The following is a 22,567-nucleotide window of genomic DNA, read 5'->3' as shown; positions in this document are numbered from 1 at the left end:
CATAGAGTCAATAAAAGCGTCGAATATAAAAGCATCATCTATTCTTGTTGCTGGACCCGCGATTAAACCGCATCTTCTTCACGCACATCTAGCATTGTCAGTATACAACCTCAACGACTTAATCGCACTTCAAAATGTCTGAGAGCCTGGTTTTTATTACCGGAGCCACTGGATACATTGGAACTCACCTTATTGGTGATGTCCTTAAAGCCGGCCACCGTGTTCGCGTGGCTGTGAGAAGCCAGGAGAAGTTCCAATCGATCAAGGAGTTGTATCCTTCCGCTGCGGACAAGATAGGATTTGCTGTTGTGCCGGATATGTCACAACCATCAGCTTACCAAGACGCCCTTAAGGACGTCAACTATGTTTTCCACCTTGCTGGAGCAATGGTTGACAAAGGAACAGAGCTTGAAAGAGACTTTGTCGATCCTGCGGTCAATGGAAGTTTGTCAATTCTTGAGTCTGCCAAGAGGGAACCCAGCATTCGAAAAGTTTCCATTGTCTCGTCCTTTTTGTCTCTAATGCCTATGGATGGTGTTATGCAGAATCCTTTCCATATCAAGGGTATGTTTCTCCGAGATCCAGATTGTGAATTGCCAAAGAAGCTGACTTCATGGTAGCAAATACTGGCAAAAAATTCCCTGTCGACTTCAAAATTGCTTTCCCTGAAGGCTTACCTGGCCAACTTCTCAAGTATCAAACAGGCAAAATTGTTGGCCACCAAGCTTATCGCGACTGGATTAAGAAGGAGAACCCCAAGTTTACCGTTGTCAGCGTTCATCCCTCACAGGTCTTTGGACCTAGCCTGGTCCAAAAGTCAGCGAGTGAGCTCAGTGGAGTGAATTTCCTTATGTGGATGACTCTCCAATCGGACGGGCCTCCGATGACGCCTTACCTGATGGTCGATGTTCGCGATGTTTCACTGGCTCTGGCACGAATTATTGATGCTGACGTTCCTTCTGGAACAGAGCTGCCGATTACTGGTCCTCTTTACACTTGGAAGCAGTATGCGAGCTTTATCAAGTCAAAGTATCGTACTTTGGCTATCAAATTTGCTCCTCAGGAGGAACCAACAATGATTATGGATAGGGATATTACGGATAAATATCTCAAGGTGGATTGGACTCCAATGGAGGATACCATCAGTGCATTTGTTGATCAACAGATTGCACTATCGTGAAAGGAGGGGGGGTGTCTTTAGGATTGACGGTCATAATATTGTACATTAATAGTAACAACTTCATGGTAGATCTATTACATGTTGAATATAGCGGATGACGGTGAATTATCACGTTAACCTCTCTCGTACGGTACAGGATGCATAGTAAGAGATTCTGGGAGCGACTAACGCACTAAAGGAAAAGATAATACTGAGGGTTGCAGTATAAATGATGAATTTCTATGCTAAAACAAGTAACTACTTTCGCTATTTGTCTATACGGTGATTTGTCTAATTTTTCTTCTCATCGTCATGGACCAATTTTACCTCAGCTGTTGGCTCGCCGAAAATCCCCGTTTTTAATGCAGAGGGATATTTTTCGGTTGAGTAGCCGACGGAACGCATCCACTGCTCAATGGTCTTGATGCGGTTGGGATGAATCCTGTCCAAGCGAGCATAATCCTTGGTCCAAAGACCTTTGTTGCCGCCGCTCTCCTGCCAGATTGTGAACCAAGGGACAAACATGCCAGCCATTGTCTTGAGAGTGGGGTCTTCATAACCAGGAGATCCAGCAAGACCAATCTTGGTATCTGGCCACGTCTTGGCCACCTCGGAGAGCGGCAGAGGCTCGAACCGAGCAGGCTCTCCAGTCACAGCGGTAAAGGCTGCGGCAATGGTATTGCCGTCTACGTGGTCAATACCAACGCTGAGCAAGTCTGCTACGAATTCCTTGGGGTGCTCAAACATGTAGCGAGTAAACCAAGCAAAGTCGGTCAATCCCACCATTGCCATGGCACCGTCAGCCTCGATGGGCATGCGGAAGACATAGACCCCATCGTCACCCTTGGAGGGAGACCATGTAGCCAGATGGGACTCGGGATAGGGACCGCTTTCTATGGCGCTCCAGATCATCTTGTCAGTTGGCTGAGCCTTGAGGAAATCTGGAATGGCGGGAAATGTTAGTAGTTCTCCTTGGAATGTTCAAATGATGGGTTTCTTACCGACAACCTTTGCCTTGCCATCGGCGAAAGGGACACGATACTTGGGGTTGAACCCAGACTTTTTGGACACAAACGGCAGAGAGCTGTAGATGAAGTGCTTGACACCAGACCAGTAGGCAATCTCATACATGCGAATGCCCCAGAAGATTTCAGCCTTCTCGCCGACGGCGAAACCATTGGTATTGACGAAAACAGCGTCAACTCCCTCAAAGGCGGAAACGAGAGTGTCTTCGTCATAACAGTCTCCTTCAACCACCGTTATGCGAGGGGTAGCCGCAAGAGACACACTTTCCTCCGACTTGGCATTTCGAGACAAAATCTTGACCGAAAAGGACTCGTTTTTGGCGAGCTCGCGGGCCACGGCAGAGTTCTGAGCACCTGCTCCGCCCAAGATGAGGATGACTTTGGCCATGGTGAATTATCTTGATGTTGTATTTGTTGTGAGATGTGTGTTAAACCAAGTGACTGATTGATTGAATGAATTGCTTTGGAATGATGGAATAATTCAAAAGAGAGACTTGATCCACTCCTTATATATTCTGTTGTATTGCATATTCTCTCGATCTCCTTAACCCTGTTCACTAATCATGTGTCCTATATGGCTTCTCATGAGGTCAGAAGTCCGACAGGCAGACCATGTTGCCAGCGCAATGATGTTCTGTAACCGTGATTACTGATATCAAAATAGTTTGAGCAAAGCAGATACTGAATTTGTAAGGCCAGCCCAAAGGCGAGCGATGCAATTGGACGCCTCTAGGCTGCCTGTCATCCTGCTTGGGGAATAGTGAAGCCCGCGGACTTTGTAAGTTTTCGGCGGCAAGGAGATGATGCCACATGCATGTAATTACCAAGAATCGGATTCATCCAGCTGGCGAATCAAAAGACGGAATATGCTCTTGGTCAGAAATGTAACGCAACAAGACGCATGCAGCATTGAATCATCACCTATGTAGCGCTTCAGATATGTAAGCAAAATCTCTATTATAGGACTTTGAAGCTTTAGCCGTCAGAAACGCGTCGCTGGCTGTGATGGGTAACCGATTAGATTACAAATGTGGGGTTCTAGAATGAACTTCAGAGTAGAGCTACCTATTGGCCACGATAGAGACCGCGAATATGCAGGTATCTCTACTTACACTATCGGAGGCGCCCCAATTTAAAACCAGGGTACGTACTACCATTTCTGGAAAAGCCTCATTTAGTCATCTTACTAATGCGCAGAGCGGAGACTCCTCGCATTGATGGCCAATCAACTGAAGTTTGCGGCTTTCCTTGGGTCAGAAACCGGTCCTCGCCTCGGAGATTTTTGGCGCCTCTCCCATCATTAGTCGGAGGCTTTATATAAGAGCTGCTTCGCCATCAGATATGCGTAGCGAGAATTACGATTCATCCGTCTCTGCCGCTCTTATGATGGCGTGTGTATACATATCTTGGTCACTCAATTTCTTGGATTTCAACGCTGAAATCAAGCATTTTCTTGAAAATCTCTACGCCTTCACAGATGACGGATCGAGCAACTGAGCCAATCCCAATGTTCAATATTGTTAATATGTCAAGCCAACTGACTCACATCAACTAGATATTCATAGATTTTGCTTCTCTTGTAAAGGCCTACTACGTTGGCCGATGGTAGCAGGACAACTATAGAACGACATCGAAGATCATAGGACACTGCATCACCTAACCGAGCACCTTGGAGAATTTTCCTTATATGAGGCTTCAAATGGTGTAACCAAGAGTAAACCGAAAGTGTGATATGATCATCACATACAAAGCTATAATGATTAATATTGCAAATGAGAGGGAATTATTGATACAAGCAAAAAACTCGTGTCAAGCTGACCACCTTTACCTCTGCACTTGCGTCGGATCAACATATGGACAATGTAGAATAAAGGATCCATTTGCTGATTAAACTATACCTGATTGGAGGCGAATAGTTGCTACAAGAGATGAGATAAATAAATGTACTATCAAGATCTCGTTCGCAAATGATCACACCTTAGTCAACACACAGGTAGGGACAGACTCAGAGTGGCTCCAACGAGCCTCCTCCCCCATATCCCACGTCTGCAAGTAGGTCGTCGATCTTCATCAGAATTCCGGTCATCCGAAGACGCCTTCAAGAAATCAGTTGTCGGTATAGATATCCGAACCCGTTGGAATCTAGCCTTGGAATCCCTGCATAGTCAAGTGGGCACGACGCTGTAGGCCGAGTGGAGAGCAATACGAATCAGCTGATCAGATAACTAAGATCAGAATACTACTCACATGAGACGCCGCACCTTTTTCAAGCCTGCATACCAAATAAACGCAATGTAGGTAAGTTGAATGCATTAATACACTATAAGTAGATGTACCTTTCCATGAGCAAGAGGCTCCAGGGTACGGAGCAATCCCCATATTACAGTAGTGGATGCTTGAACGGAGAGACAACAAGAGGATGTAGTAACCAGTCTTGCTCCATCACCAAAGACATCGAACAACTAGCATAATATTAAGGATCAAAACAATTTACGCTTGCAGTTACTGAGTAAGAGCAAAGAAAGTGACCACTTGTCTCAAGTCTGCGGCACTCTTCTTTCCTCAGGCCCACGGCAGCCTTGTCCCAGCCCTTAGTTGACAGCTCACGAGAGATGTGTCCTTCCGACACACATGCCCTTTGCTCTGAACAAACACGAGTCCCATTTCCATCAACTATTACAGATCTCATTGTACTACAGGTGCTCGGTTGCACCAATGCCTGGTGGGTAATACTGCCAGAGAGTGAAGATGTAGGTATTGACGATTAAACGCTTTGAGAGCATCAAAACCCCACCGGTTCCATCCTTGTAACGCATGCGCTGCAGGTACAGCACATCTCCGCAGGCTATCAAGCTAGGCTGTCCTTTCCACCTGTGATGGCAATAAAAAAGGCTTAGCTCAGGAGCGGTAACAGATGTGGTATTTTTACCCTTGAAGGCTGATGAGCGCTAAGCGGAAGGATCTCATTTATGCCCGTCGAAAATGATATGTCGTGTAATAGGTGAAGCATCTCACGCAAGTTTTGATAGTTCAGGCTGTATAGTGCCGCTTGGTCACGGGATGATTAAATCACAAACGCTCAGGTCTTTATCTATTTATTTATCTATCTATTTATTTATCCAACTTGTGTAAATATATCGCCTTAGTCATTTGAGAAGTATGTATCGTGATTTGTGTAGAGATATAGATGTGAGATAGCTGAATCTCATCGGTACTTACCTACATATTTCGAGTAGTATAGGGTAGGTAAAGTAAACTTTCGATGAAGCGGTCAGTCAATACCTAGGTACTGGCCGATCTCTTCAACGGCATAATAAACAGCCGATTATCGAAATGTGACACTGATATTATTCTGTTACTTCTCGTAGGGGTTTCTCTATTTTTTTTTATTTTTATTTTTTTTTTTTTTTTGTAATTATTCTTTTGCCCATCGCGCTGGCTTTGGGAGATTGCGGCAATCTGACGACACGAGCTAATTGAAAAATGTTTTACTAGGGCCATCATGATTCGTGTTTTACAAGCTCATCGTATCAAGTTGTGTCAGCACACAACTAGACCGTCGAACGTAGATCTAGACGCAATAATCTGGCCAGGCGATGCGGTGGCAAATCAGTATGTGAGGCATGCAATTGAAGATTTGCGGCCATGTGCGCAATAAAGTGAAGAGATAGCCTTTCGGCTACCACCACAAATTGCAGATCCACAACTTCGTTATGAGACACGTGCAAGAGGGGAGCACTGCGATAAGCTTACATGAACAAAATGCATGGTCACTAGTAGGAATGGTTACAATACATGGAGTGGGTCGATCATTGGCTTGAGCGTCAAGAGCGTATCCGTCTAGTGATGGTGGCTAATTGAGTTGGATGCCTCTTTTTCTTGCAACTTTTTTTTTCTTTGTCCCCAATTCTTTTTTGCCTCTTACTCTCAGCTATGAGTTGCCAAGCCAGCACATCAACCGAAGTCAGGTCAGGGACACCGAGGCAGCGGGCGAATGAGGCGTGAAATGTGTAAAATTTGGAACTGGCCGTCTTGGCCACAGCCACTATGGAGCAATGAATCGAGCTTGGCTGCGCCGTTGATCGCTTTCCGGACACCGAAGCGCCGCACGTGTGCCAGGGTGGTGAGGAAATCTGGCCATGACTGGCCATGACTGGCCATGAGTCTGAGATGTACATAGTATTGGATGGGAGCAGATGTTATGCCGAGCCTAATTTGACGGCATGGGCGGGCTTGAATCGTCTGCTGAAAGTCCATGTCTTCTTGGCACCACCATTGTCACCCCGTGGGAAGTGACACACCCCTGTACGGGCCCCCAAAGAGCTAGCGTTGGATTTGATGCCAAGCTTAAGTGATAACTCTATCCACAGTGAATGCAAGTGGTCAACCTTATTGCGGTTTAACTTGGGTCGTTGCCAGTCTTGGCAAGGCCGCAGACGAAGGCTTGTTCCTTCGAGCCCGAGGCACGTGCTCTGTCGTGATCGAGGGACTGCGCTGGTTTTGGGATAGCCTGCCTGGTTTTGACCCTGGTTGGTGTTTCGTGGCCTCCTTCTTTCCGAAGAGCAGGTAGAGAGGCAGATAGAGACAGGCAGGCTGAGAGAAAGACAAAGAGTCTCGACCATCGCTGGAATCCGGCAGCATAATGGTTGTTCATCTGTTTGTCCGCTCCCCGGCCGTATTATTTGCATTTTCAGGGCGTTCACGCGACACTCGGTCCAGCTTTGAGAAAATGGCGGGCTACTGGCCGGTTCGGGAATCTCTTGGCCGCAGCAGCATCCTCAGCCAGTGGATCCATCTCGACGAAACAAAGTCTGGGGGCCGTATCGATCTACCGCTGAGAGCCGTCGACGAACCCACGTGTATTTTCCTGGAGACGTGATAGGGAGACGGGCCGCGCGAGGCTTATGCTGCCACCAACGACGTCGTGCCTGATGCTGTCTGCGTAAGAGCTTGGAACTTTGCAAGGTTCCACGACACTTTCCATCAGACGGCTGTTGCTTCAGGCCTAGGCGATTTCCGTTGCCACACGTTGATCTATTCTTTGCCCAAAAGTGTGCATTGACAACTTCGGTGTCCCAAGGGGGAAAGGACAACCATGTTCTACTCCATCCTGCCCTTTTCCTTCCTTCTTGTCGTGCGTGGGACTCACAATACGATGGGTAGAGTGGCTATGGAGCATGCGGATAACGATGGAACCTGGGCCGAGGAGAATATGCACCGTGGTTGGAAGCAGGGGACCTGGTGTTGGTGCTGGACTGGTTACAACGTAGTACACGTACGAGTAGACCTGGGAATATAATATTTAAGAAGCGTCCTGTGCGACTGCCCTTGGGATTCTGTTCCGGCTGTCTCTTTACCATCCCCATTCCAATCTTTGCAGGATCACCCTTCCTACAGCTTGGGGTTGCTGAAACGCACATCCGTCAAAATGGTGCTCCATCAATATGACTACATCTTTGCCATTGGCACTTTGTTTGCCATGCTGGATGCTTACAACAACGGCGCCAGTAAGTTTCTGTCTACGACTTCAATCAATCGCAAAGATGGCTAACGCATCTGCTCTCCTTACAGACGATGTTGCCAACTCTTGGGCCACCAGTGTCTCATCAAGGTCCATCTCCTACCGACAGGCCATGATCTTCGGTACCGTCTTCGAAATGCTCGGTGCCATCACTGTCGGTGCTCGAACGGCCGATACCATCAAGAACGGCATCATCCCCAACTCTGCCTTCCAGGGCAACGCTGGTGTCCAGATGCTCGCCTTTACCTGTGCCCTCGCCGCCGCTTCCTCTTGGGTCATGTGGTGCACTCGTCACTCCGCTCACGTCTCATCCACCTACTCTCTCATCTCTGCTGTCGCTGGTGTTGGTGTTGCCACTGTCGGTGCTTCCAAGGTTCAATGGGGATGGAATGATGGCAAGGGTCTTGGTGCCATCTTCGCTGGTCTGGGCATGGCTCCCGCCATCTCTGGTGGCTTCGCTGCTGCCATCTTCCTCCTGATCCGCTTCGTCGTTCACGTCAGGAAGAACCCTGCCCCCTGGGCCGTCTACTCTTCTCCCTTCTTCTTCCTGGTTGCCGCCACTATTTGCACTCTGTCCATTGTCTACAAGGGCTCTCCCAGTCTGGGTCTCGGCAAGAAGCCTGCGTGGTACATTGCCGCTGTCACCATGGGCACTGGCGGTGGTGTTGCTCTTCTGTCTGTCATCTTCTTTGTTCCCTTCGCTCGCGCCAAGATCCTGAAGAAGGACTACACCGTCAAGTGGTGGATGTTCATCCTCGGCCCTCTTCTGTGGAACCGTCCTGCTCCCGCTGATGCTGAGACTGCTGCCGTCCCCGACTACGCCGTCGTCCAGCACGACAAAGAGGAGGAACACTCTTCCGGCAACTCTGTTGATGAGTCCCTCGACGGTGAGGGTGTCAAGAAATCCGATGTTGACGCAACAACTACCCCTACCGATGCCGAGAAGAACCTCTCCGTTGTTGAAGCCAACAAGCCCACCTACGCTGAGCTCCAGGCTGAGAGCCAGAGACGCCTCAACGCAAGATTGTGTAAGTGTTCTATTCTTTTTCAGTGCCTTACCTCCATTTCATGATGTTGTCTCTACTGAAGGGGAGAAACTTAAACCTTGGAAGATGCGCCTGAGATGAAAGCGTACTAACTCAGAACTAGACAAGAAGCGCGGACCTATCGGATGGGCCATGCGCACTCTCCGTGATAACCCCATGGGCCCTGGTGAAATCTATGAATGGAAGAACATTAAGATCCTTGCTATTCGCATCCCCGCCATGATCACCGCCGGTCTTATGTATGGTCTCTACTACGATATCCACGCTGCCCAGACCGGTACTGAGGGTACCCCCGATGGTGAGCGTATGAAGCGTGTCTACGCCGCCGCCGAGAAGTTCCCCAACGAAGTCGAGCACACCTACTCTTTCATCCAAGTCTTGACTGCCTGCACTGCCTCTTTCGCTCACGGCGCCAACGATATCGGTAACTCTGTCGGTCCCTGGGCTGTCATCTACACTGCTTGGAGCACTGAAAGCGCCGCCGCCGCCAAGGCCCCCGTCAAGGTTTGGCAGTTGGCTGTTCTGTCTGCCATGATCTCCATCGGTCTCTGCACCTACGGTTACAACATCATGAAGGGTGAGCTTCAATTCTAAACTCTATGTCCTATTTTAATTTTGATTACTAACTCCATGTATAGTCATGGGTAACAAGATCACCTACCACTCTCCTTCTCGTGGATGCTCCATGGAGATGGGTGCTGCCATCACCGTTCTCGTCTTCTCTCAGTACTCTCTGCCCGTCTCCACCTCCATGTGCATCACTGGTGCTACTGTTGGTGTTGGTCTCTGCAACGGAACCCTCAAGGCTGTCAACTTCCAGCGAGTTGGACTTCTGTTGTTCTCCTGGATCATGACCATCCCCATCGCCGGTACCCTCGGTGGTGTCCTGATGGGTATTATCCTCAACGCTCCCCACTTCCTCACTGCTTCTGCTTAAGCAGCTAATCTGAGCATACGAAAAAAATCTCCGGAGATGTGGTTGAGGTTGTTGATAGAATTGCATTTACTACAAAATGATTGATATCCTGCATACATATTTATGGCTGCTCTGTACTTAGTTTAATTTCAGCGATGAAGGAGACAATACCTACTTTCAAAAAAAATAGTCGGCGCGTCTCGCGTTACGAAGAAATATCATATTGATGATGATGATGAACTATTACTTGCTTGGAAGTGATGAATGCAGTGCCAAATATCAAGAAATGTATACCAATTTTTTTTTTTAAACAATATGACTTATTGTCATGAGCTGTTGAGACATTCCAGAGTATGTGTATCAAAATTCGTCCTGAGGATACAGATGCAAGCATGTTACCAATGCCTCAGGCGTGGTGGCGCCGTTAGTCGGCCTAGGACATGAATACCTTGGACAGGTACCTTAGCTATAGTAGAAGCAGGTACCTTGATAGTAGAATATCAAATTTAGTGACGGTTGCATATTAAATACGTGCATCCGCTCTTGTACCGCTCAAGATAAGATACAAGAAGAAGAGCATAGCAGAAATCAGAGGCGGCCGGAGACAATAATCTGATAGAGAGACAATAGATACATCGCTCCGTTGACCTTCCCAATCCCCCCTGGTCATTCGCTGGACCTGAGGTTTTCGTTGGAGGTGATTCTCGTACACAACTACCATGCGGCAGTCAGTAATCACTTGGCCCCTTTATCCTTATAATTAGACCATTAAAACATGAACCTTGGAGTCATGTAATGTCAAAGTACTCTCTGCAGTGCGCCCACTTTCACCAACTCAAAAGGTGTCAGAAAAAGCTCATTTCACCATCCTAATCTTGCCAATTATATGGTAGCTACCTCGCGATGCGTTGGTGGGTAATGAATGGATATTTGGAACTCTTAAGTCCACTACTATGGATGCATGCAATTTCTCTATTCGCCGCTGCCTATGAATTATAAAAAAGATACCGGGAATTGTAACTCTGGGTTGTTGACACGCTGAATAGCTGCTTTGGGGTACGTGCAGCTGCCCACGCGACAATACAAGCGAGCGCTTGTTAACTAATATGCTTTCTCATCATTAGCAGATCAGGAGTTTTGAATTGATTCCATAGTCTCGGTGGAAACCATCTAATAATTGCTCCAATCAAATTCCGATTTCACGAGGCTGAATGTATAGTGCTGCCCGTGTCGATTACAAATCCGAAAATAACGCCATGGTCGGAATTACACAAACTGAGACGTTGCTAAACACAGCGACTTCAAGTTTATTATTGAACGCCAGCTGTACATCTCCGGCTTCTAATATACTTGAGTAATAAATGACAAATAAAATTAAGCAGATTGGGATGCATAGGCATGATGATGTATGAGTATGAGTTGAAAGATATAATAGTCAAGTTTCACTGCGCATCAAATATAGTTCATTGTCTTTCAGAATCTCCAACCTCTTTCAACTCTTTGAACCCATTCTTCTAGCAAAGAAATATTATACAGTATGGCGAATGAGGCGTTATGGTTAACTGGGGTTGGCGAACAGCCAAATCTTGGACCGGCAGACATGTATGAGCCTGGTGAAGGTGAAATGTTGATAAAGGTTCGTTTGATCTACGACATCTTTCACCAAATAGACCTACACAAGTATACTAATTCAAATGAAAAGGTTAAAGCTATAGCGACTCAACCAGGAGAATGGAAAATGCAAGAGGGCCTCATTCCTATTCGGCTTAAATATCCAACTGTTATTGGTCGTAGGTGTCTATCTGAACCTCCACTATTGTGTCGTTCCTAACAAGGATAATAGTTTCTGCCTCTGGCATTGTTGAAAAGATTGGCCCTGGCGTGACTCGTTTCCAGCCAGGAGACCACATTTTGACCAATACCACCGGGGTTCTTCGAAATGACTCTCGCTTTGGCGCCTATCAGAGATATTGCCTTGTACCTGAGCGACTGGTTTCAAAGGTAAGCGTTTCTTTATATACCAAGGCTGCAACAGTTTCTCATTGCCATGACATATAGATAAGCGATGTACCATTTGATGAAGCAGCCAATATTGCTACATCCTACACGGCAATGAGTGCTCTAGTCCTCCATCTTGGTTTGAACAGGCCACAGATACCTAGTGCACCTGCCACTGGCGAAAGGATTCTCATCTGGGGCGTATCATCATCACTTGGCGTCTTCGCAACTCAACTGGCCAGACAAGCTGGGTACGAAGTTGTCGGCATCGCGTCTGGTCGCCACGAACAGCTTGCAGCACGATTTGGTGTTACACATTTCGTGGACCGCACTTCGGAAGATATTGTCTCCGCGGCGTCCGCACTGGGCCCATTCAAGGCTGTTTTGGCTGCTGCAGATTCTGCAGAGGATCAAGTCAAAATTGGAGCCATATTGGCAGCTCTAGGCGGTGGCTCATTTTTATCCACAATGGGCGTTCGAGCTGGAGTGAAACTGCCGGCGAATGTAACCGGGCACTTTGCCCAGTATATCGATGATTACCTGGATGAGAAAAATAGCGAGTTTACAGAGTGGTTCTGGTGGAACTATTTAGAGAATGCTTTAGCCAAGAAGCAGCTCACGTCACTCCCTCTCACTACTCTAGGGGGACTTGACAAAGCAGAGGAGGCGTGGAGGATCCTGAAGCATGGGGAAAATCACGGCACAAGACTGGTTATCGTGCCAGAACAAGAGGCATGAGCTCATTTCCTCCTGTGCCATACATGGCGTAGTAGGAAAAAAAAAGGCCCCAATATTTGGATGGAACAGTATCTGAGAGGGCATAGACTTATTAGTGAAGGATACTAGTATATGATACTTCGGAATATCATTCAGCATTACGCTGGCCTAGTTGTGGTTTTGCGACTTGATCATTCCATTGGCTAGAAGTACTACGCCCTCCAGACATGTGGGTCTATTTACTCAAGATAATAACTAGCCTCTGTCAAAACTTTTCATCCAGCTGCTCCTTGACGTTGCATTGACTTACTCGCAGCAAGGCATCAACAACATCACGTCCCTTCCTCTTGCATTAGTTCCACAGAATGACAATACCCACTCATAATAATAGTTATGTCATCATCGACAGGAACGGTATTGTCGAAAACAGGCACTTGGTCCATGCTGCCGTTGTGGATTCTACCGGGCAGCTTCTGCTTTCCCTTGGCAACCCCTCGCGTATAACCTTGATTCGCTCGGCAGCCAAGCCCGCTCAAGCGTTGGCAGTTGTGGAAACTGGCGCCCTTGAACAGTTTGGCTTTGATGAAGTTGATTTGGCACTTATGTGTGCGTCCCATAGCAGCGAAGAACGGCATGTTGCACGGGCTCAACAAATGCTCGAAAAATCACAACACACTGAAGACCAGCTGCGGTGTGGTGGCCATCCTTCAATCAACTCAACCATCAACCGAGAATGGATAAAGCGTGGTTTTGAGCCGACCGGGATTTATAATAACTGCTCTGGAAAACACGCGGGTATGCTAGCCGGAGCTAAAGCCATTGCCTCCTCCTCAGAAGATTATCATCTTCTGACACATCCGATTCAAACCAGAGTCAAGCGGGTGGTAGAGGAATTGGCTGGCTTGAATGAACAAGATGTTCTGTGGGGCCTTGACGGTTGTAATATGCCAGCTCCTGCACTTCCCCTCTTTCATCTCGCCAAGGTTTATGCTTCGTTTGCTCAAGCATCAGATGCATTGGCAAGTGGCGATTCAACCACCCCAAGAGTGCGGCATATGGGGCGGATATTTAATGCAATGTCTCGTGTGCCCGAGATGGTTGGTGGCGAGGGCCGATTTGACACTCTCCTTATGCGTGCTTTTAGTGGCGCTATCATCGGAAAGGTCGGTGCGGATGGTTGTTATGGGGTCGGATTGCGTGAGTCCGAGCGGACCAAGAGCCTTGGGGCAGTTGGTGCAATTGGCATCGCGGTGAAGGTTGAAGATGGTAATTTAGATATACTTTATGCTGCTGTGGCCGAAATCTTAGAGCAGCTGAAAATTTCTGGTCGGGAAAACATACAAAGCCTGGAGACTTATCATCACCCTAAAATCCATAACAGCATGGGCATCGTTACAGGGACAACGAGTTTCGAGTTCAATTTTCAGTCAACAAGAGGGATGCTGGTCTTGTAAGAATAGTTTGAAAGCACATATGTAGGCAACAATTTAATTTTATTGTCTCCATCTTGAGATACAACTCACAGATCCCAAGACAGGAGATTCACATTTCGAATTCTTGCTCACATCGCTAGGTGTGTTTGGACAGCAAGGAACTCCTGAGTCATTGCTTGCGCTATAAAGAATATACGAGCTATTATGTTGCCGGTGGGTAATCCGGAACTTGTGAGTGCCATTAACAGTTTGGAAAGACAGATCGGGAGATTTGTCATTCGCAACTCATGGATATAGTGGTCTTCTTATCAGCCTATGGCTTTGACACGAAGGGAATGTCCTTTTTAACATCTAGTTAGTTGTGACTACTTTTAAAAGAATGCGATGAGAGCGTCGACAAAAGTCACTAGGTGTTATCGCCGATATTTTTTCGCCCGAGATAAAAAGTGCTAGGTAAATAATAACCCATTGTAGCCATATTATTGGACAACTGTTCGGAGATAAACCTGCGCTTATCCACCGCTTCACCTCGGGAGGGTTTATTCTTCTTGACGATTCGATTAGCCGAATTATCCCTAGCAACCGAACTACCCCGGAACGCTACTCTCTGAAGTACCGATCCCTCGGCATATACGGATTCCGTATTCTGTGACCCACGACGTGACGAAGTATAAGTTAGTAATAATGGCTGAAATTGAACTAAGAATGCGCGCGTGAAATATAAAAGTTTTCTTTGAGATTCTCGATGTCTAGTCCGAACAGCACGATCTTAAACATGCAATCTTATAGCGGCACTTGCAATTGTGGCTCTGTCACCGTCACGCTTAATGCAGCCCCCTCTGTAACTTGGGCATGCCATTGGTAAGTGGTTAATTGATGAATACCATGAGGCATGCTGATATGATGAGTCTGTTAGCTTGAACTGCCGTCGCGCAGGTGGACGTATGTTCAAGCTTACACTAAACTTTATACCACTTCTCTGAAAATGGAACAGCTTTCTCGATCAATTATTTACTCGAGGATAAAGAGTTCATAGTTAATGATCCCAAGAACTCAGCCAAACAATACCTCGATTCCAACACTAAATCGCAAGCTTTAGTAACGGTGTGTCCCAGAAGCATCAATATCACGATGGCTAATGCTAACCTAATTATTCGTTACCCAGCGCACATTTTGTCAAACATGTGGAAGGTCTGCTAAGCCCCTTCCCTGACCATGATACCATTAATGAGACAACACAGGCTCACATACTCTTTCACAGTCCTCTGTTTAGCCAGCCCTCACGTATGCCAGGTAAATATTTCGTTAAAGCATCGCTATTTGACGAGATACACTCGACCAGGACGGATGTTTTCCTCGAACGACAGATTCATTGGGAGTAAAATGCTGGTATAAGCCTTGGATAAGCTATTTGATATGTCTGAGCTCCTACCATACTGTACATGTGTGAGGAAATACAACTCGGATATTATTGATAATCTCCTAATCTTCTCTAAATGGGGCATTAGGTCAGATCTGATTGGCTTTAGGAAATGAAACCGAATCTTTAAGATAAGACTATTATAAATGTCTTACCCTTAAATATATAGTGACTATTCAGCACCCCACGTTCGCATTAAGCATCCCATTCTGAAATTTAAGACAGCCTAAGTAATAACTGTAGCAGATACTATAGGAATATATAAATAGTAGCAGAGAGTAGCAGAGAGTAGCAGAGAGTAGCAGAGAGTAGCAGAGAGTAGCAGAAAATAATGATATTAGCAGATACTCCAGGAACTGTATATATACTTAAGTAATAATAATAAATGATCTTCAATATATGTTATTATGGTGTTTAGAACTCTTCTTAGTTGCTGGGGTGCTGGATAGCCAGCTTGGGGTGCTGAATGGCCCTTTCCTTCAATATAAGTAAAAATCTACACTTATCCCTTAAGGCTGCTCTCAAAAATGCGATGGTGTGTAGTAATAAAAGTATTAGACATTTAGTGATGCTATCGATCTGCTATATAAACGACATCCTAACTCTCTAGCTTGTGTAGGAACGAGTTCTTTGACCGGCCCCGGAAGTATTTACCACAGTACCAGAATAAAATACTGAAACTGCAAAAGAACGTGATCAAGGCCATGAGTGTCATGAGCGGTGTAAGATACCCAATCTCGAGTGTCCAGGGCGTGATGAACTTGCCAAAACCATAACCCCACAAATTCTTATTGCTGTGTTGATAGTTAGCTATGAGTTCATGGGTACGAGATGAGAAGTAATACTCACATGGTAATTGCAACAAAAATGGCGCCTGTGACTGGCTTATAGCTGTCAATAGCGTAAGTTGATGCAATACTCGGCAGACTTGTCACTTGCATTCCGAGTAAAGTGTAGCCGATAATGACAATTACTTTCCACGACCACAGCTGACTGTAGCCCACACCAACCACAACAAGTCCGACGATCATGATTAAAGTGTAAGGCAACATTGCAATCAACCGCATTTCCGGCTCTCGGATACCCCTGTTGCGCCTGGTGAAGTAATTTGCAACCCAGTCTGATAATGGACCTGATGTTAGCAACCCAATCATGCTACCCGCAAATATGGCAAAATTGGTAAAGCCCACTGCCTGTGTCGAAAAGTTGTAAGGCGGTGCTCCGAAAAACTGCTGTTGAGTCAAATTTGCCACCAGGAAACCGGATGCCGAGAAGGAAACTACAAAGGCAGCGAATTCAACGATTGGAAAGGCATGGAGATACCATGGAAGCCACAATTCTTGCAAAATACTCCCCTGATATGCTCCCCAGAGACTGAACTGCTTTAGAGATGGATGTCCGCGTGATAGCCATTGATCTTGAGGCTGTTGCCCGGAGGCATCCTCCGAGTGATCAACAATGGACCCACCCTTAATTTCGGGTTCATCAACGGGAGAAATGGGTTCTGACACAGTCTCTTCTGTTTTCCGCGCAAAACGCGTTTCGGGAAGTAGCGCAATGTTGAGAATCAGAGTGAAGATAAGGAGTCCAGAATTCATCCACCAGAATGACCTCCATCCGAACCGCTCGGCCATGCTGCCAGCAATGATGGGACCAATCTGAAGGAACGCATTAGCGGAAGCAAGTTGTACCTTTTCATGGTTACCCACTGAGAGAGACCCAAAGTAAATTGCAAAATATAATGTCTGGTATTTGCCGCGATCGTGAAGGAAAATAATGTCGGCAATTATTTGTGGCATTAAACTCTCGCAAGGACCGGCGCCGAAACCATTAAGACTTGATAGAGTTAGTTTTGGCTCTATCGTTGAGTTGGTAGATATAGTAGGAATAATAATAAGGGTATCTCTTACGCAGATGCTCCAAGAAAGGACTTGTAGCTTGTTGATCGAACTCTCCAGATCGAAGAAACTGTGCATATCAAAGTGCTGAAGATGAGGGCTGGCCGTCGACCGAAACATGTTGAAATTGGGATCCATATCAAATTGCTAAAACCGAGAACAAGGATTGCTACGGCTAAGGTCTGTACTTAGCACCAAGAATTTCGTAATTAGTATGACCCATGATTGATACTTACCTGTCGTTTGAACGGCGTCTGCTAGGCTAATGTTCCATTCTTCCATGTATAAGCCTATTTAAAGCAACATTAGATTCTAGAGAAACTACATGTGATCGCCCCTTTTGGGAGTCAAACCGAATAGAGGTGCGTTTGCGAGAGGGCCAAGATTTTGACTTATGGAGACAAAGCTGGCGCAAATGATCGTAATGAGCTTCCACGTGTAAGTCCAGTTCAAGGGATCAAGAGGATCATTAGAAGGCTGAGGAACAAGGACACGCGCCCCTTCGCTACCATTTCCGGACTTGATAAAGTGATGTGACCCGACATCCACCATCACCTCTGTCCCAGGGTATATCGTGATATCGAGCTCATTCTCGATGTCCTGGAGAGTGCGCCTTTGCGACAGCTGGTTCATGATGGCGACCTCAAGTGATAATTAAAACCTATGGTGAGAAAACAAAAAGTTGGGCGTCGCATCAAAAGAGACTGCAAGGGACCGGACCCTTTCCTTATATAATTAAAACGGAGACATATAGTAATAACGCACGTCTTTTGCTAGAAAGTGCCATGGTCCAATAGTGAGCTAGCCAATGGAAGTAAGAATACTCCGTAGCAAATTATGATTATCAACTTCGTAGATTTGCAAGTACTATTGGTCCAATCAGACATCCGGGACACTGGTAGGGGGGTTGCATCTATCCATGGATAACGGCACAGCGGCATGGCTATCTGAGGTAGGACGCCATCTCCCACCTACTTCCCCGAAATTACTACTCGTCAATCGGCAACAAGGCATCATATCTTAGCTCCATAAGGAACGTTTCGAACTTGCTCCGCAGATAGTCCAGATAGTCCCATGCACCATCGGTTACGCGTCACTTCAGGCCCGTTCTTGATCCGCCCCCAGACTTTCTAATAATTAGCGCGGATTGTTGCTGGTCTCTTTGCTTGATGGAGTCTTCATGTCTACGGTCGCTGTGTGACAAATCTTGTTGTAAGGCCTTCTCCCCGCATTATAGGATCCATCTGCCGGAATTTCTGCCGCCACTAAATAATGACATTCTTCGTTAGCAAATTCCGGGGTGTCAACATCTTTATTGGCTACTGATAAAATAATGTTTGACTAACTGGGCGAACAAAGAGCGTAGTAAGTGAGTCAAACAATGAATGACCAAGCGTCGGTTAACGGGTCGCATTGTCATATTTTAATAACATGTTACCCAGTCGGTTGTGAGTAGTCCTCTGGTGCAGCAACTATAACCTTGCGACAGCGCAACCTAACCCCAGGCCCACCCGAAAGATCTACAGATACATACGTATGGTAAATTTGGAAAGCCAGTTAAATTGAAGCGAGCAGTGTATGGCCCATATCTCTCTGCAGGATAGCGAGGATGGTAGCCTGACATCGGGTCGGCAACGGGGCATTTTTAAAACGGAACAGAATCCCCCAGTCTAATTCGTATATGCTTTATGCTACCTCTTCGGGTTCTTGGAGATTTACGAAGCTCTTCTAAGTTTTCTATATGATTCAAGTTGAGACTCATTGGCTGTTCACATATCTCATCTTGGATGAACACTACTATTTCGGGTGTCGGAATATCTTGCCCATCGGATGCGGGTTAATGATGCGGGGCAGACCTGGGCCATCGGAATGGTATCCGATGGCTCTGAGCCAGATTCCGAAGCATTTAGATGCCCAAGTACAGGCTATATCGTTTCATATTGAAGCTCGGGTATCCAAATTTCCAAGTTAGGATTTGGTTTACGATGGATAGTATCAAAAGAAATGAATGCTGAGCTACGAGACGGGTTGCGACGGCTGAGTTTGGCTTTCGGGTCGGGCCAGTAAACGGCGATGACACGGGAGGGAGACACAAGAGGTGGTGTTATTGATGCCGATCAACCTTTATTAATAGCCTCGACTTTCCCTGTTCACAAATCATTTCTCACCATCATAACAAAGTTTAATTAATATCCTCACCTCAAAGTAAACACAATGGGCGCTATTCCAGAAAGCAACGTGGATGTTCTCATTGTTGGAGCTGGGCCTGCGGGCCTGATGATGGCGACATGGATGGCCAAATGCGGCATCAACGCGCGCATAATCGACAAAAGAGGAACAAAAATCTTCAACGGACAGGCAGATGGCCTCCAATGCCGCACTCTTGAGATTCTTGATTCGCTAGGATTTGGGCATAGGGCATGGCGCGAAGCAAACCATATGCTCGAGATCTGTCTTTGGAACCCGGATGAGAATGGAGTTATCAGACGAAGTGATCGCATTCCAGACACGATACCTGGCATCAGTCGCTTCCAGCAAGTTGTCTTACACCAAGGCCGGATCGAGAGGTTTTTCCTCGATGCAATCGCAGAGGCAAGCGACATTCGCGTTGAGCGAGGGGTGATGCCGTCCAGTCTCAAAATCGACGAATCTGTGGTAGAAGACGACGCCGCCTATCCTATTACTGTGACTTTGAGGCATCTTACGGAGGAAGAAGCCACCCCGAAGCAATCTTCAACATCCGCCAATGGCCAAGGTGTACAAGACGGAATTTTTCGCAGTAACCTTGCCAAAGACGACACTCAGGATCTGCTTGATACATCAAAAATTAATGCAAAGGCAAATAGCGAGGAAGTAGTTCACGCAAAGTACATGGTTGGTGCTGATGGTGCACACTCGTGGACGCGCAACCAGATTGGCCTCAAACTTGAGGGTGATTCGACCGACTATATCTGGGGAGTTTTGGACATTGTACCAATTACGGACTTTCCGGATATCAGAATGAGATGCGCAATTCATTCCGCGAACTGCGGGAGCATTATGGTTATACCAAGAGAAAATAAGCTTGTTCGGCTTTATATCCAGCTAACCACCACCGAAAAGACTGGAGACAACTCGAGTAGAGCAGATCGATCTAAGATCAATCCTCAGGTGATTCTAGAATCTGCGCAAAAGATTCTGGCACCTTACAAGATTACCTACCGTAAGCTTGATTGGTGGACCGCATATCAAATTGGTCAGCGGGTTGGAACATCGTTTTCCGTGCATGAACGCGTCTTTTTGGCCGGTGATGCAGTGCACACTCACAGGTATGATTGATGAAACAAGCATTGTAGCTAGACGAAAGCTCAACGAACTGACAACCCACTCACAGCCCCAAAGCAGGACAGGGAATGAATGTTAGCATGCAAGACAGTATGTGGCTCAGAGGGGGAAATGGGAGACACCGGCTGGAGAATGAAGTACTGACATCACCTACCTAGGTTTCAATCTCGGTTGGAAGATTGCCAGCGTTGTCAAAGGTCACGCCCACCGATCAATTTTAAAAACATACCAGTCAGAAAGACGTCGCATTGCGCAAGATCTCATCGCGTTCGACCACAAGTTCTCCAGACTCTTTTCCGGTCGGCCTGCCAAAGATGTCATGGATGCGGAGGGTATCAGTATGGAGGAGTTCAAAGCGGCATTTGAGAAGGGCAACATGTTTGCTAGTGGTACTGGTAGGTAATCTCCATTGCTTTGATGCTCGGAGCTGTGCTAACCTGCTCCCTATTATAGCTGTAAACTATGGTGCGAGCACTATTGTTGCAAAAGAAGGCAGTAGCACGGAGCAAGGTGATGGTACAGATGTATCTGTCGCGAATGCAAAGCATCAGGTCATTTCTGACCAGTCTCTGTGCAGCGGGATAACAGTGGGAATGCGTATTCCAAGTCACAAAGTTCTCAACCAAGCCGATGCCCGGCCCTGGCATCTCCATGAAGTGCTTCCTAGCAATGGGCGCTGGCGAGTAGTGGTTTTTCCTGGAAATACCAACGATAACCGTCAGCGGGACAAACTTTGGAAGCTTTCGGAGGCTTTCAGTGCCCGCAATTCTTTCTTGAGCCTCTACAATCCTAAGGGAGCCAGATACGACGAAGTATTTGAAGTTCTTCTTATCCACAATGCTCCACGTACGAGCGTCAATGTCCTCGACTTCCCTGAAGTGTTCCGCCCCTATGACGAAGTTGATGGCTGGGACTACAACAAAATATTTGTGGATGATGTTTCTTACCACGAAGGGTTTGGAAACATTTATGGGGCCTTGAATATCTCACAGAGTGGATGCATTGTGATAATTCGACCGGACCAGTACGTGTCGTACGTTGGGCCAATGGAGGAGCCAGCCGCAGTCAATAGCTTTTTTGCAGGGTTTATGAAGGAACAAAATGCATCGGATGAGGGATAGGCGAATGGTTCAGGTTCTGAAAACCCCTAATGATTGTAATGTGCTTGATGAATACATGTAGCTGGTATATATGCTGCTTAGTTACAATTAGTCTATAGTTAGTATCGTCAAATTACAAACCGAATGGAAGACTTGTACAATTCAGCAATGCGTAATGCTTACATCAAGTATTGATAGGCCTTTCTGCAAAACAAACCCGAAATAATCTCTATTGGTGTCAATTTCGTATCGTAAGTCTATCATTAATAATACAGGCTCGAGGAATCTATTGCCATAAAGAAGGAGAGCAACAATCGCCGATAGCCGCTATAGACTCTAAAGTGAATGGCTTGATTTCGGCCACTCCGTCTGTCAGTCTTCTGCTTCATGACAGGATTCGCAATATACTCACCCAACTTAGTGTCAAATTGGATACCCGCGTTGGATTGCCGTGAGGCCCCCCGCGTTATTTCCCCGCAGTGGCTTCCCCCGCGTCTCCTCTCGCTCACTCCTCAAACCAATAACAGAATCGTGTTACCGGCTAAGGGCTCGGCTGTGAGACCCGGTATCCGATGCTCGGACACCTGTGTGTACTCGTCGCCCTTGGCGTACTCCTAATTCGGTGGCTTGTGGCCTTGTCAGCTTAGTGTAAGCCCCTCTGTGGCCAACAGCCCAAGCAGTTGGTAATTGCTGTGTGATCATTACCCGCGCGGTATCCCAGCGGAAGAAAATGCCGGGTTGAGCCTCCTATTTTTCATGGTTCTGTATCGTCACCAGGCGAGAAATTAGACAATCGCGTGGGTCATTGCCTAAGAGTAAGCTCTTTCTATGTAACATTCATCTTCTAAATAATAATAGTTCTGTCAGCGAGGGAGATACAGATGTAATCTTGGATTACGCGCCAAACCGGGTATCTTTCCGACCCTTCCACCTGCAGCTTGATTTGGCGTCGGTAATCGACCGTCGCTTATCACCCATTGTCGGCTTCATCACTGTACATACCCGACAGG

The 22,567-nt window shown here is 46.7% G+C and overlaps 7 protein-coding genes across 7 annotated transcripts; 5 read left to right on the top strand and 2 right to left on the bottom strand.

Moving 5' to 3' along the window:
- Nucleotides 1-134: 134 nt before the first annotated feature.
- TRIVIDRAFT_156331 (uncharacterized protein) lies at nt 135-1,180 on the top strand (the record flags this gene model as incomplete). The annotated part of the gene is made up of 2 exons (XM_014098163.1): nt 135-564; nt 621-1,180. The coding sequence occupies 2 exons, from the start codon at nt 135-137 to the stop codon at nt 1,178-1,180; spliced, it is 990 nt and encodes a 329-aa protein (XP_013953638.1).
- Nucleotides 1,181-1,379: 199 nt separating this feature from the next.
- TRIVIDRAFT_80916 (uncharacterized protein) lies at nt 1,380-2,572 on the bottom strand (the record flags this gene model as incomplete). The annotated part of the gene is made up of 2 exons (XM_014098162.1): nt 1,380-2,100; nt 2,161-2,572. 2 exons carry the CDS (start codon nt 2,570-2,572, stop codon nt 1,451-1,453), a joined length of 1,062 nt encoding a protein of 353 aa, XP_013953637.1.
- A 4,992-nt stretch (nt 2,573-7,564) lies between these two features.
- Nucleotides 7,565-9,905, top strand: TRIVIDRAFT_80915 (uncharacterized protein; the record flags this gene model as incomplete). Its single annotated transcript, XM_014098161.1, has 4 exons — nt 7,565-7,691; nt 7,756-8,733; nt 8,855-9,328; nt 9,390-9,905. 4 exons carry the CDS (start codon nt 7,613-7,615, stop codon nt 9,686-9,688), a joined length of 1,830 nt encoding a protein of 609 aa, XP_013953636.1.
- Nucleotides 9,906-11,204: 1,299 nt separating this feature from the next.
- Nucleotides 11,205-12,403, top strand: TRIVIDRAFT_156682 (uncharacterized protein; the record flags this gene model as incomplete). Its single annotated transcript, XM_014098160.1, has 4 exons — nt 11,205-11,303; nt 11,370-11,457; nt 11,511-11,674; nt 11,726-12,403. The coding sequence occupies 4 exons, from the start codon at nt 11,205-11,207 to the stop codon at nt 12,401-12,403; spliced, it is 1,029 nt and encodes a 342-aa protein (XP_013953635.1).
- Nucleotides 12,404-12,747: 344 nt separating this feature from the next.
- On the top strand, nt 12,748-13,836 carry TRIVIDRAFT_58203 (uncharacterized protein; the record flags this gene model as incomplete). Its single annotated transcript, XM_014098159.1, has 1 exon — nt 12,748-13,836. The coding sequence occupies one exon, from the start codon at nt 12,748-12,750 to the stop codon at nt 13,834-13,836; it is 1,089 nt and encodes a 362-aa protein (XP_013953634.1).
- A 1,997-nt stretch (nt 13,837-15,833) lies between these two features.
- TRIVIDRAFT_46530 (uncharacterized protein) lies at nt 15,834-17,766 on the bottom strand (the record flags this gene model as incomplete). Its single annotated transcript, XM_014098158.1, has 6 exons — nt 15,834-16,029; nt 16,085-16,893; nt 16,945-17,071; nt 17,146-17,308; nt 17,370-17,423; nt 17,487-17,766. 6 exons carry the CDS (start codon nt 17,764-17,766, stop codon nt 15,834-15,836), a joined length of 1,629 nt encoding a protein of 542 aa, XP_013953633.1.
- Nucleotides 17,767-19,347: 1,581 nt separating this feature from the next.
- TRIVIDRAFT_46354 (uncharacterized protein) lies at nt 19,348-21,578 on the top strand (the record flags this gene model as incomplete). Its single annotated transcript, XM_014098157.1, has 4 exons — nt 19,348-20,441; nt 20,507-20,547; nt 20,616-20,852; nt 20,911-21,578. The coding sequence occupies 4 exons, from the start codon at nt 19,348-19,350 to the stop codon at nt 21,576-21,578; spliced, it is 2,040 nt and encodes a 679-aa protein (XP_013953632.1).
- Nucleotides 21,579-22,567: the final 989 nt, after the last annotated feature.

Source organism: Trichoderma virens (genome assembly GCF_000170995.1).
Source record: "Trichoderma virens Gv29-8 chromosome Unknown TRIVIscaffold_83, whole genome shotgun sequence".
NCBI classification, from domain to species: Eukaryota; Fungi; Ascomycota; class Sordariomycetes; order Hypocreales; family Hypocreaceae; genus Trichoderma; species Trichoderma virens.
The sequence above is the reverse complement of the archived record's forward strand: the minus strand, read 5'-3'. Positions and strand labels throughout refer to the sequence as shown.